The sequence below is a fragment of the Leucopleurus acutus genome (assembly GCF_964270905.1).
Source record: "Leucopleurus acutus genome assembly, chromosome: 8".
Lineage (NCBI taxonomy): Eukaryota > Metazoa > Chordata > Mammalia > Artiodactyla > Delphinidae > Leucopleurus > Leucopleurus acutus.
Genome location: NC_139151.1, coordinates 42,954,224 through 42,966,344, shown reverse-complemented (window position 1 = coordinate 42,966,344; position 12,121 = coordinate 42,954,224). Strand labels below are relative to the sequence as shown.

Sequence of the window (12,121 nt, the reverse complement as noted above, 5' to 3'; positions counted from 1 at the left end):
TGATCCAGGGTATGATCTACCCTGGAGACTCTACTATGAGGACTTGAGAAGAAAGTGTATTCTTTTGTTTTTGGATGCAATTTCCTGTAAATATCAATTAAGTTCCTCTTGTTTAACCTATCATTTAAGCTTGTGTTTCCTTATTTGTTTTCCTTTTGGATGATCTGTCCATTGGTGAAAGTGAGGTGTTAAAGTCCAATACTATGATTGTGTTACTGTCAATTCCCCCTTTTATGGCTTTTTGCATTTGCCTTATGCATTGAGGTGCTCCTATGTTGGGTGCATAAGTATTTTCAATTGTTATATCTTCTTCTTAGATTGATCCCTTGATCATTATGTAGCGTTCTTTTTTGTCTCTTGTAATAGTCTTTGTTTTAAAGTCTATTTTGTCTGTAACAAGAATTGCTACTCCAGCTTTCTTTTGATTTCAGTTTGCATGGAATATCTTTTTCTTTCCCTTCACTTTTAGTCCGTATGTCTCTGTAGGTCTGAAGTGGGTCTCTTGTAGACAGAATATATAAGGGTCTTGTTTTTGTATCCATTCAGCCTGTCTCTGTCTTTTGGTTGGAGGATTTAATCCATTTACATTTAATGTAATGATGGATATGTATGTTCATATTACCATATTCTTAATTGTTTGGGGTTTGTTATTGTAGGTCTTTTCTTCTCTTGTGTTTCCTGCCTAGGGAAGTTCCTTTAGCATTTGTTGTAAAGCTGTTTGTTTGGTGCTGAATTCTCTTAGCTTTTGCTTGTCTATAAAGATGTTAATTTCTCTGTCAAATCTGAATGAGGTCCTTGTTGGGTAGAGTAATCTTGGTTTTAGTTTATTCCCTTTCATCACTTTAAATATGTCCAGCAACTCCCTTCTGGCTTGCAGAATTTCTGCTGATAGTTCAGCTGTTATCCTTATGTGGATTCCCTTGTATGTTTTTTGTTGTTTTTCCCTTGCTGCCTTTAATATATTTTCTTTGTATTCAGTTTTTGATAGTTTGATCAATATGTGTCTTGGCATGTTTCTCCTTGGATTCATCCTGTATAGGACTCTCTGCACTTCCTGGACTTGATTAACTATTTCCTTTCTCATATTAAGGAAGTTTTCAACTATAATCTCTTCAAATATTTTCTCAGTCCCTTTATTTTTCTCTTCTTCTCTAGGACCCCTATAATTCGAATGTTGGTGCATTTAATTTTGTCCCAGAGATCTCTTAGACTATCCTCAATTCTTTTCATTCTTTTCTCTTTATTCTGCTCTGCAGTAGTTATTTCCACTCTTTTATCTTCCAGGTAACTTATCCATTTTTCTGCTTCAGTTATTCTGCTGTTGACTCCTTCTAGTGTGTTTTTAATTTCATTTATTGTGTTGTTCATCATTGTTTGTTTGCTCTTTAGTTCTTCTAGCTCCTTGTTAAAGGTTTCTTGTATTTTCTCCATTCTATTTCCACGATTTTGCATCATCTTTACTATCATTACTCTGAATTCTTTTTCAGGTAAACTGCCTATTTCCTCTGCATTTGTTTGGTCTGCTGGGTTTTTCCTTGCTCCTTCATCTGCTGTGTGTTTCTCTGTCTTCTCATTTTCCTTCACCTACTGTGTTTGGGGTCTCCTTTTCATGGGCTGCATGTTCTTAGTTCCTGTTGTTTTTGTTGTCTGCCCTCAGTGGCTAAGATTGGTTCAGTGGGTTATGTAGGCTTCCTGGTGGAGGGGAATAGTGCCTGTGTTCTGGTCGATGAATTTGGATCTTGTCTTTCTGGTGGTTTAGTCCGTGTCCGGTGTTGTGTTTGGGGTGTCTGTGACCTTGTTGTGATTTTATGTAGCCTCTCTACTGATGGGTGTGGTTGTGTTCCTGTCTTGCTAGTTGTTTGGCAAAGGGTGTCCAGCATTGTAGCTTGCTGGTCATTGAGTAGAGGTGGGACTTCATGTTGAGACGGAGACCTTTGGGAGATTTTCACCATTTGATATTATGTGGAGCTGGGAATTCTCCTGTGGACCAATGTCCCGAACTCAGCTTTCCCATCTCAAAGGCACAGGCCTGACACCTGACTGCAGCATTGAGACCCTGTCATCCATATGACTCAGAATAAATGGCAGAAAAAAGAAAGAAAGAAAGAAAGAAAGAAAGAAAGAAAGAATAAGAAAAAGAAAGAAAAAATAAAATAGAAAAGTTATAAAAATAAAAAATAATTATTAAAAATTTAAAAATATGTTTACATAATAAAAAGAAAGAAGAGAGAAACCAAACCAAAATAACCCCCCCCCAAAAAGAGGAAAAAAAACAAAATAACTGGCAGACAGAATGCCTAGGACATATGGTAAAAGCAAAGCTACATAGACATAATCACTCACAGAAGCATACACATACACACTCACAAAAAGAGAAGAAGGAAAAATATATATGTGTTGTTGCTACCGAAGTCCACTGTCTCATTTGAGTATGATTCATTGTCTATTTAGGTATTCCACAGATGCAGGGTACATCAGATTGATTGTGGCGATTTAATTCGCTGTTTCTGAGGCTGCTGGGAGAGATTTCCTTTTCTCTTCTTTGTTTGCACAGCTCCTGGAGTTCAGCTTTGGTTTTGGCCCCGCCTCTGCATGTAGGTCGCCTGAGGGCGTCTGTTTCTTGCTCAGACAGAACAGGGTTAAAGCAGCAGCTGATTAGGGGGACTCTGGCTCACTCAGGCTGGTGGGAAGGAGAGGTTTGGAATGGGCGGTGAGCCTGTGGCGTCAGATGCTGGTGTGACATTGCACCAGCCTGAGGCGTGCCGTGTGTTCTCCCGGGGAAGTGGTCCCTCGATCACAGGACCCTGGCAGTGGCTGGCTGCACAGGGTCCTAGGAGAGGAGGTGTGGATAGTGATCTGTGCTTGCACCCAGGCTTCTTGGTGGCTGCAGCAGCACCCTTAGCATCTCATGTCTGTCTCTGGAGTCCAAGCAGATAGCCATGGCTCACGCTCATCCTTTGAGATCATTTAAAGAGTGCTCTTAATCCCCTCTCCTTGCACATCATGGAACAAAGAGACAAGGAATAGTCTCTTGCCTCTTTGGCAGTTCCAGACCTGTTCCCGGACACGCTCCCCACTAGCTGTGGTGCACTAGCCCCCTTCAGGCTGTGCTCACATAGCCAAACCCAGTCCTCTCCCTGCAGTCTGAACTCTGGAACCAGAGCCTCAGCTCTCAGCGTCCACCCGCCCCAGCGGGTGAGCAGACAAGCCTATTGGGTTGGTGAGTGCTGGTCGGCACCGATCCTCCATGCGGGAATCTCTCTGCTTTGCCCTCCGCATCCCTGTTGCTGTGCTTTTCTCTGTGGCTCCAAAGCTTCCCCCCCTCTGACACCTGCAGTCTGCGCCTGAGAAGGAGCTTCTTAGTGTGTGGAAACCTTTCCTCCTTCACAGCTCTCTCCCACTGGTGCAGGTCCCATCCCTATTCTTTTGTCTCTATTTTTTTCTTTTTTCTTTTGCCCTACCCAGGTATTTGTGGAGTTTCTTCCCTTTTGGGAGATCTGAAGTCTTCTGCCAGCATTCAATAGGTGTTCTGTAGGAGTTGTTCCACATGTAGATGTATTTCTGATGTATTTGTGGGGAGGAAGGTGATCTCCACCTCTTACTCTTCCACCATCTTGAAGCTTCTCTCCTTAATTGGCCAATTTTTAACCAAGAGTTTTTGTTTGCATGCTTATTCATTAGTTGATTGATTTCAAGGGGTTTTATTTATTTGAATTTATACTTTTACTGAATCATTGGTCCATAGATTTATACTTTTTGGAAATTTAAGTTGTTTTATACCAAGATTATTATATTTTATAAAAGTTTCAAGAAGAATTAATAAACTCTTATCACCATATATAGCTCAGTTGATACTCTCCACTGTAACCTAATGTATAAGTTTAGCTACCACCATAGTTTAGAAAAGTTATCAAAAAAAAATCTTCAAACATATATTTTATAAGTTTGTGTATTAGATCTATGGTCCCATGTAAATATAAAAATTCTAGGGAGACAAATATATAAATTGCATAAGTTTCTATGTGGTATATACACACATCTTTTATATACTGGTATATGTATATGTCTTTTGTTGTCCTGTAGAGTCTTCTACAATAATTGTGGTTTTATTTCCCTTTTTATTTGCTGTAATCTTTCTTTTATGTATGTACATATTATGTTATGTGGTACATAAAATTTGACTAAAACATCTTATTTTTTTATGTTGGTCTCCATTATCTAATGTTCTTTATATTTCTATACAACTTTTTTGCCTTAAATTAAAGCTCAAATTTGAATGAATATTATACAGGAAGATTTTTAGAGACATTTTTTATGCAGTTTGTGTTGCATGACACCATTTTTGAGTGTCACACTTGCTCCCTACCCCACAGATATCTCCCCAAGAGAGAATTAAGACCATATTGCTTTTTGATGTACTTTAGTGTATCCTGTTTCTTTGGAATATGTAACAACAATGATATAGGTTATAAGATAAGGACACACAGGATTCAGCTTGTTCCCTTCAAATTCATCTCTCCCAAGAGAGTGTGAATTTTAAGAGAGCAAGAACCTCATCTGCTTTGTGCATAAGGCAGATCTTGTCTCTAGCTCTGTGCCTGACACATAATAGATACTTAATAACTATTAAATGAATAAAGTGAGGCCAGAATTGGTTTTGAAAGCTAGATAACTCAGCTTTTAATCCTTCAGTGGGTCATTGTGATGATCAGGATGGTATTTAACTCCTTAGTTTAGCATCTAGAGTGTCCATACTTCCTACTCATTTTAGGATGAAGCCCAAATCATTTTTATTATATGGAATTTAAGTCCTTTGCATAGTCTGACCCTTACATGCTACTTCATGTCATATGTTTCTACTTTCCTCCTCAATCCCTAGGCATTAATTACCTATCAACCTCCGGTTCCTTAAATATTTCATTCTTCCTCCAAACATAGAACTTTTGCAAATACTTTGTCTTCTGCAATCAAACACCCTGCCTCCATTCCCTCTACTCTCTTAATTTCTCTTAATCTTTTCTATGTCAGCTGAAATTTAACTTCCTCAGAGACTTGTTTCCTGATAATCCATGTTAGGTTTTGTTTCCCTGTTATACTATTAGTCCATTGACACACTGATTGTAGTTTGCAAATGTGTGTTTGAATTGATATTCAAATAATGTCTAGAACATAAACCTCCTTTAGGGAGAGTCTATGTCCAAATATTTAATCATATTGTATCCCAGGAGCAGAGCACAATAACTCATTTATGGTTAATACATATTTGTTAAATAAAGAGGTGAATAAGTGGGTGCTTGCTTAATTATCTTCTTTCTTCTGTAGTTTTTCCCACATATATCATTTCTTTATACATAACAAATTGGGTTCACCAAGCAGGTCATTTTATTTCACACCTGTGCTTAGAATGGTTTTTACTATTCTAATATAATGGTCTCTGCCATCTCAAGCCCACACACCTTTCATTTCAATTATATTTTTGTGAGTATTATATAATTTAGACATCAGACCATTGTTTCTTGACTAAAAAGGCAGAATTTACTTAAGGTAGAATTTGCATCATTCCCAAAATGTGAATCTTCAAGGATTAGCTCTTAGGATTTTCCTTACTATTTCACAAAACTCTAGATTCTCTGTTGAAGATAGATTTCATAATTATTTATCTTGTGAATTTGAAGGTTTTGTCAGTCAATCAATGTAATGACTCCATTTTTGCCCCTTGTGTCAATTATCTCCACATTGATCACAGTGATTCATATAAACATGTTATTTTTCTCTTTCTGATTATTTTCCATTATACAAAACAAATTCCAAACCTCTTGGTACAGCATTTTGGTGCTACATTGTATAGCTTTTGAAAAATATTCAAGTCTTATTGCCTGCTAATTTATCACTTACAACATTTATCAAATGCATTTATATGGCAAATATTGGAGAAACTGCTATGTCTCAGAAAGTGTTCTAACAGTCTAGATAGAGCAGTGAATAAAATAGACAAAAAAACTCTATGCTTAGGCAACTTACATACTAGTTGGAAGTGAGGGGCAAAAAAGGAGGGAAATATATAACATGCTAGAAGATAGCAAGTAATTTGGAAAAAAGTAAAATAAAACAAGGGAGAGAGAGAAGAAGAAGTACCAGGAAGGGTGGTGCAAGTTTGCTGTGGTCAACAAAGAGCTCTCTGAAACAATGGAACAATGACCTGAATGAAGTAAGAGCTCCAGTTCTTCAGCTGACTAACTTATAATGATCCTTTAAGAATCAGCTCTTTTATCTTTGACTAGAGTAAGACACAAATGAATGACACACACCTCATTCGTTTCATGACAGCTTTGGGTTTGGTTTCCCATCTATGTATTTCTATAGCATTCTGTGTTTATAACTCTCATATCACACACTTGGTAAAATAAAAATATTTCTGTATATGTCTGACAGCCTTCATTTACTAAAATGTTAATCTCTCAAGGAAAGAAACCATTAAAAATTTAACTTTATATACTGTGCCTAACAAATATGCTCAGTAAATATTTGTTGAATTGATTTGAAAATCAACTGGACTGAGATTTTTATAAACTAATCCATAATTATATTTTTATAGTGAAATCAGTCTTCTCTTGGCCTTAGTATCTCATTTGAAAAATGAGAGATATTGTAAGTCTTATGGACGTTTAGAAGGAAAAAGTGGTAAAATTCTGCCATTAAATAAAATGATACTATTGTCTAGGATTACCCCCAAATTGCCTTTATGAAAAGTAAAACCTCTCTGAGGAAATCACTAGATACTTTCTTCATATTATTTTTTCTTTTATATTGAGTACAAAATTGGTTCTATTTCCAGTTTGGTGAGCCCAGCAACAGTACAAAATGAGTCAGCTAGCTTGAATTTTACTCACCAAACATAAAGATGTTGATGGTTTATTTATTTATTAAAAATTCATACCTTTGGAATCCTGCTTTCGGTAGAGCTGACTAGTTTCTATCAGAACTGTCCCTTTACCAGATAACAACCGTAAAATCTGGCAGGGAATAGGCAACCACCTAAATTCTGTGAAGTGTGAACAAAAGCGAGCTGATCAATAAGGGAGTTGACACATAGAAAAAGAGAATAGGAAGGGTGAAGTTTCAGTTCCTATGTCTTTTAACCTGCAATCAAAGCTACTCTGGCCATGAAACTTCAATCCCAAAAGTTCAGGGCAACCAATGTTGCAGAAAAGAGAGAAGAGAATCCCAGAAAGGAAGTACCCAGAAAGGATAACACCAAATTCTTTGTATAAACTCTTTGAGTCTCTGCCCCCTGTGCTAGTCCTATGAGCAGTCTTCAGCTAAAGACAAAATTACCCAAGCAGATAAAAGCAAATAAGTCCGCTCCTGGATATGTCATAATCAAGCTGGTGAAAACAAAGCTAAAAGGAAAATCTTGAAATAAGCCATATAAGGATGAGATAGTTCCACATGGGGGAATAATTTTTGAATGAATGCTGACTTTATCAAAAATATATAGTTCAGAAAGCATTGGAATACATCATTAAAGTCTTGGAAGGGATTTATTATCAAACCATAGTTTCAGCCAAACAAATATATCCGTTGACACTGAAAATGGAATAGATTAATTTTTATATAAAATGCAATGGAGAATTCATTTCCATTGGATCAGCACTATAGGAAATTCTGAAGGAAGTTCTTCAGGCTGGAAATGAGGAGGATCAAAAATGGTGAATGTTTAGTAAGCATTGTTTCTTTCTTATTTATTTAAACTACATAGGATTGTTTGAAACAAAAAGGATTGTGTTTTCTTTTCTTGTTTATAATGTATGTTAGTATAATAGAATCTAGTATTGTAAAAAGAATGAGAACAGTAGATGAAAGTCTATATTAATTAAAGGTTAACACATATTTAATTAATACAATATTAACTACAAAAAGACTGAAAAGTTAGGGATAAAAGACAGCACCTCAGATCTGACAGACATTGAGAGAATAAAACAATGATACTGTGGATAATTTTATGCCAATAAATTTGACAATTAAGATAAAACGCATAGGTGATATAAACATTTATCGTAGCATAAGATGTCCCTCACAACAAAAATTTGACATCCATCCATAGAAAAAAGTGTTTTTGAGGAAGCTGTGGTACAGCATCATACACCAAGGGGCCTGGGAGGAATCTGGGCCACCCATGCATTGGGAAGCTGGCAGCCAGACTTTGGTCCTAGATGTGGACCCTGCAGTGGCTCATGAACAAGCTCCAGCTTCTCTTGGCCACAGCACAGGAGCCCCTGGAAAACAGTGACACAGTCAATTGTCCACAGATGAAACCCTTTGTAGAAGTCCAGGTTTCTAGAGGAAAAGTTCCAGCAGACCATTTGAGGAAAAAAAAGAATGAGTTTTGATGCTTTGGAGATAGTAAGAGGAACCATTTAACTTTACATGCATCACACCTCCTCCAAGAGGACACAGCTTAAGGTCAAGAGAGATCTTCCTCATCCTGTGAATTCTTCCTCAGCACAAAGAGAAAATGTGTGAGTGGGTTGGCTTCCCCATGTATACAGGATGCTGCCAAAGGGGCTCATTTTTCTCACCCCAATCCAGAATATCGAATAATGAGCTACATGACACAAGGGCAGGTGTATGCCTAGAAGATCTGAGAAGGCCTCAGATTCCTTACCAGTGCTGTAGGAAGTGTTTCTCTCCTGAGGTCAGTCAGTAAAGACTGGAGGAGGTGGCTGATATTTCAAATATAATCAGCAATGCAACACTTCAAAACCATGAAATAATTCAAGGAAATTTGATGCCAAAAGATCAAAATTTACCAATAACTAACCTCATAGAGTTAGAGATGTGCATTTTACCAGATAAACAATTTAAAAAAGCTATTTGAAGAAAACTCAATGTGCTACAACACACACATACACAGACACACACACACAAACACACACACACACACACACACACACAGAAAGATAATTCAATGAGAACAGAAAAACTATACATGGTCAATATAAGTTTAACAGAAGTATAGAAATCATTTAAAAACTCAAATGGATATTCTGGAGCTGAAGATACAATGAATGAAATGAAAACTGCCATAGAGATCATCAACAGCCGACTTGATCAAGCAGAAGACAGAATCAGTGAGACTGAAGGCAGGAACTTGCAATTACTCTCCTTGAAGTGGACAAAGAAAAAAGAGTGAGGAAAGCTTACATGATCCATAAGATAACATTAAAAGAACCAATTTGTAAATTATTGGAGTTTCAGAAGGAGAAGAGGAGAAAAAAAGGGAGAAGGGAGCAGAGAACTTATTTAAAGAAATAATGGCTGAGAAGTTCCCAAATTTGGGGAGAGCTTTAGATATCAAATTTCATGAAGCTCACAGATCACCAAAGAAAGTCAATTTAAAGATACCCTTTTCAAGATATATCATAATAAAACTGTAAACGTTGTGGAGGTGATATAAGACAACTAACTACCATGCATTTTTGGCAAAACATAACATGGAGCAACCACTTTGGCTAAGGGATGTTTTGTTGTTGCTTGCTTTGTTTTTTTCTTTAATAAACTTGAACATACATCTACCAGATGATTCAGGAAACCTATATCTTTGTCCAGGAGTATTGAAAAATATGTTTACAAAAATATTTGTACAAGAATTTTCATAAAAAAGCTTCACTCATAACAGCCCAAAACTAGAACCAGCCCAAGTATGTATTAATAGGAAAATGACTTACACTATAGTATATTTGTATACTGGAAATCTAATCAGCAATAAAAAGGTACAAACCACTGATACATGTGGAAATAAGAATAAATCTCAAGTATTCAGCTGTCTTTAAGTTACCTTATCAAAATATGCATACTCTACTATTCCATTTTTATGAAATTTTAACAAAATTTTGGTGGGGAAAAATCAGAAATCTGATTATCTCCAGCTCTGCAGAGGAGAGGGGAAGGGAGCTCTAATTTACTTTGAATTATTTGTCTATTTCCATGGTATAAATACTACCACCATGCCCAATTTCACTTTTAACCTTCATACTCCATGTGTTCTAATTGAATCAGGTAATTTGCTTAGGCTCTCCCTAACCTTGAGTTTTTTGGTTGTTTCATTTTCCTTGCCTGTTCACAAACCATCTCTGCTAGTCAATGTTTATTGATCATCTACCATGTACTACTTTCAATGTCAGTCAACTGGAATGTCTCCCTCTGAGAAAAGTCACAAAAGGTAATGTTTCATTAATGTTTTTTATCAAGGTGAATAAAGTAACCAGGTTCTTCTATGTCCTACTTTGCACCTTCATGTACCACTATTCTTAGGCAACTTTGCATTAGTTATAGGACAAGCCTTTTCTTTCCAAAACATCCACAATCCCCTGAAAGTTGGTTTTATGATTCTGAGATAAAAACAACCTATTTTTTTTTCTTATTTAAGTTAACCACAGAAGGCACTCAAAACATGTTAGTTGATTTGAATTAGTTTGAATTAAAAAATACATATGGAACATATGTTGTGTGCGGGGTTAGATACAAGGTCTGCAAGGAAGTTTGAACTATCTAGGCACTGAAGCTTATAATGAAGTACAGGGGAAAGGGAATTCTAAAAATAATTTAAAATATAAGGTAGCATATGCTTTGCTCCAAATGAATGGTATAAACAATAAGTACTAAAGACTTATGATGGCCAGGATTTGAAACATCTGTGATTGATTTTTTTTTAAAAACTTTGACTTAACTCAACTGGACTGAAAAAAATGTTTTTTTCTAATTCAGAACAGCTGTCTATAGTTAAGTCACATAGTAGGAATGCCCTGGACTCAGTGATGAAGCCATATTAAAATAACACTTGCAGACCGCGGAAGGAGCGAGAAAGGCAAGCCGAACCTGCACACCTCTTACCCCCCTGCATGCCTCTTCTGCCCCAGGCCCAGAAGGGGGATGTGGCTGGGGCTTCGCCAGCCTCACTAGGTCTGCCATTTTCAATTTTCAGAGTCTGTTGACTGTAATCTTGCTGCTTCTATGTACCTGTGCTTATATCCAATCCTTGGCACTCAGCCTCCTGGACAGAAATAAAACTGGGCCGTTGGGTATATTTTGGAAGTGTGTCAGAACTGGTGAATGGAACAGTCCTTATGTTGTGATATGCTGTGTTGTGGTGGCCTTCAGCATCCTCTTCATACAGTAGCTTGGAAAAATGCTAGAATTCAGTTGCCATCAGATTTAAATATGAAAAAAATAAAGGACTTATCTGCAGAAAATAATGGAAAGAATGGTTAACACTTTTATCTCTGAACATTGAATGAGATAAATTTTCAGCTGTTTTTCTCTATTTTAGTTATTGGACCAATTTCTATATAAATAATTAGGATATAACAATTTAATACTCAGAGTTTAAATATGTCTGTAACAATCAACCTCAGTACTGTCACTACAATATTACATTCTGCATATGTCATTCTGTTGTGTCAGATACCAGTATTTAGTGAGGTATCTTTAAGGCACATAGGCGAAAACAAAATTGGTAAATTAAGTTCCTTTCACTGTGATTTGGAAACGATAAATCTTTATAGAATGAGACTTTTTTTGGACTACCTTTTTTATTGAAAAAGAAAAAATGTTCAATTCGCGTTGGTAAGGATTGCATTCATATTTAATAATGCTTGCTTTTCCTCTGGCCACATCATTTTGAGCATTAACCAGAGTACCCCTACTCCTAGCAAACTGTAGTTTATTACAGGTGTTTAAACTATTTAAAACAAGCCTATGCAGTTCTTAAGGAGGAAGATAAATGAGAAGTGACTTAAGAGTGCTATTGAGAAAATGTTCCTATTTAACATAAGAGAATTCAGAATAAAAATAAACAAATAAAAATAAAATAACACTTGCAAGAATTGTTTTTCATCATTTTTCACAATAAGAAACAGTTTATGGAGAAGTGTGTGGAAGAAGAGAGATATGAGGGAGGAAAAAGAAAACACAAGGAAGAGAGTGATGAAGAGGGAACATTGACATGAAATCTAACATCCTTTAGAAGCTTGATAGGATTATAATTCTGTGATAGAATAGTAATCTAGTGCTTTGGAATACTGTCTCAATTGAAAGACAATAAGAAAAATTTCCTGTTGCT

At 36.4% G+C, this 12,121-nt stretch overlaps 1 protein-coding gene across 1 annotated transcript; it reads left to right on the top strand.

Annotated features, from left to right (window-relative positions):
• Nucleotides 1-9,064: 9,064 nt before the first annotated feature.
• On the top strand, nt 9,065-11,179 carry LOC309965445 (protein kish-A-like; the record flags this gene model as incomplete). Its single annotated transcript, XM_082844977.1, has 2 exons — nt 9,065-9,131; nt 10,920-11,179. 2 exons carry the CDS (start codon nt 9,065-9,067, stop codon nt 11,177-11,179), a joined length of 327 nt encoding a protein of 108 aa, XP_082701103.1.
• Nucleotides 11,180-12,121: the final 942 nt, after the last annotated feature.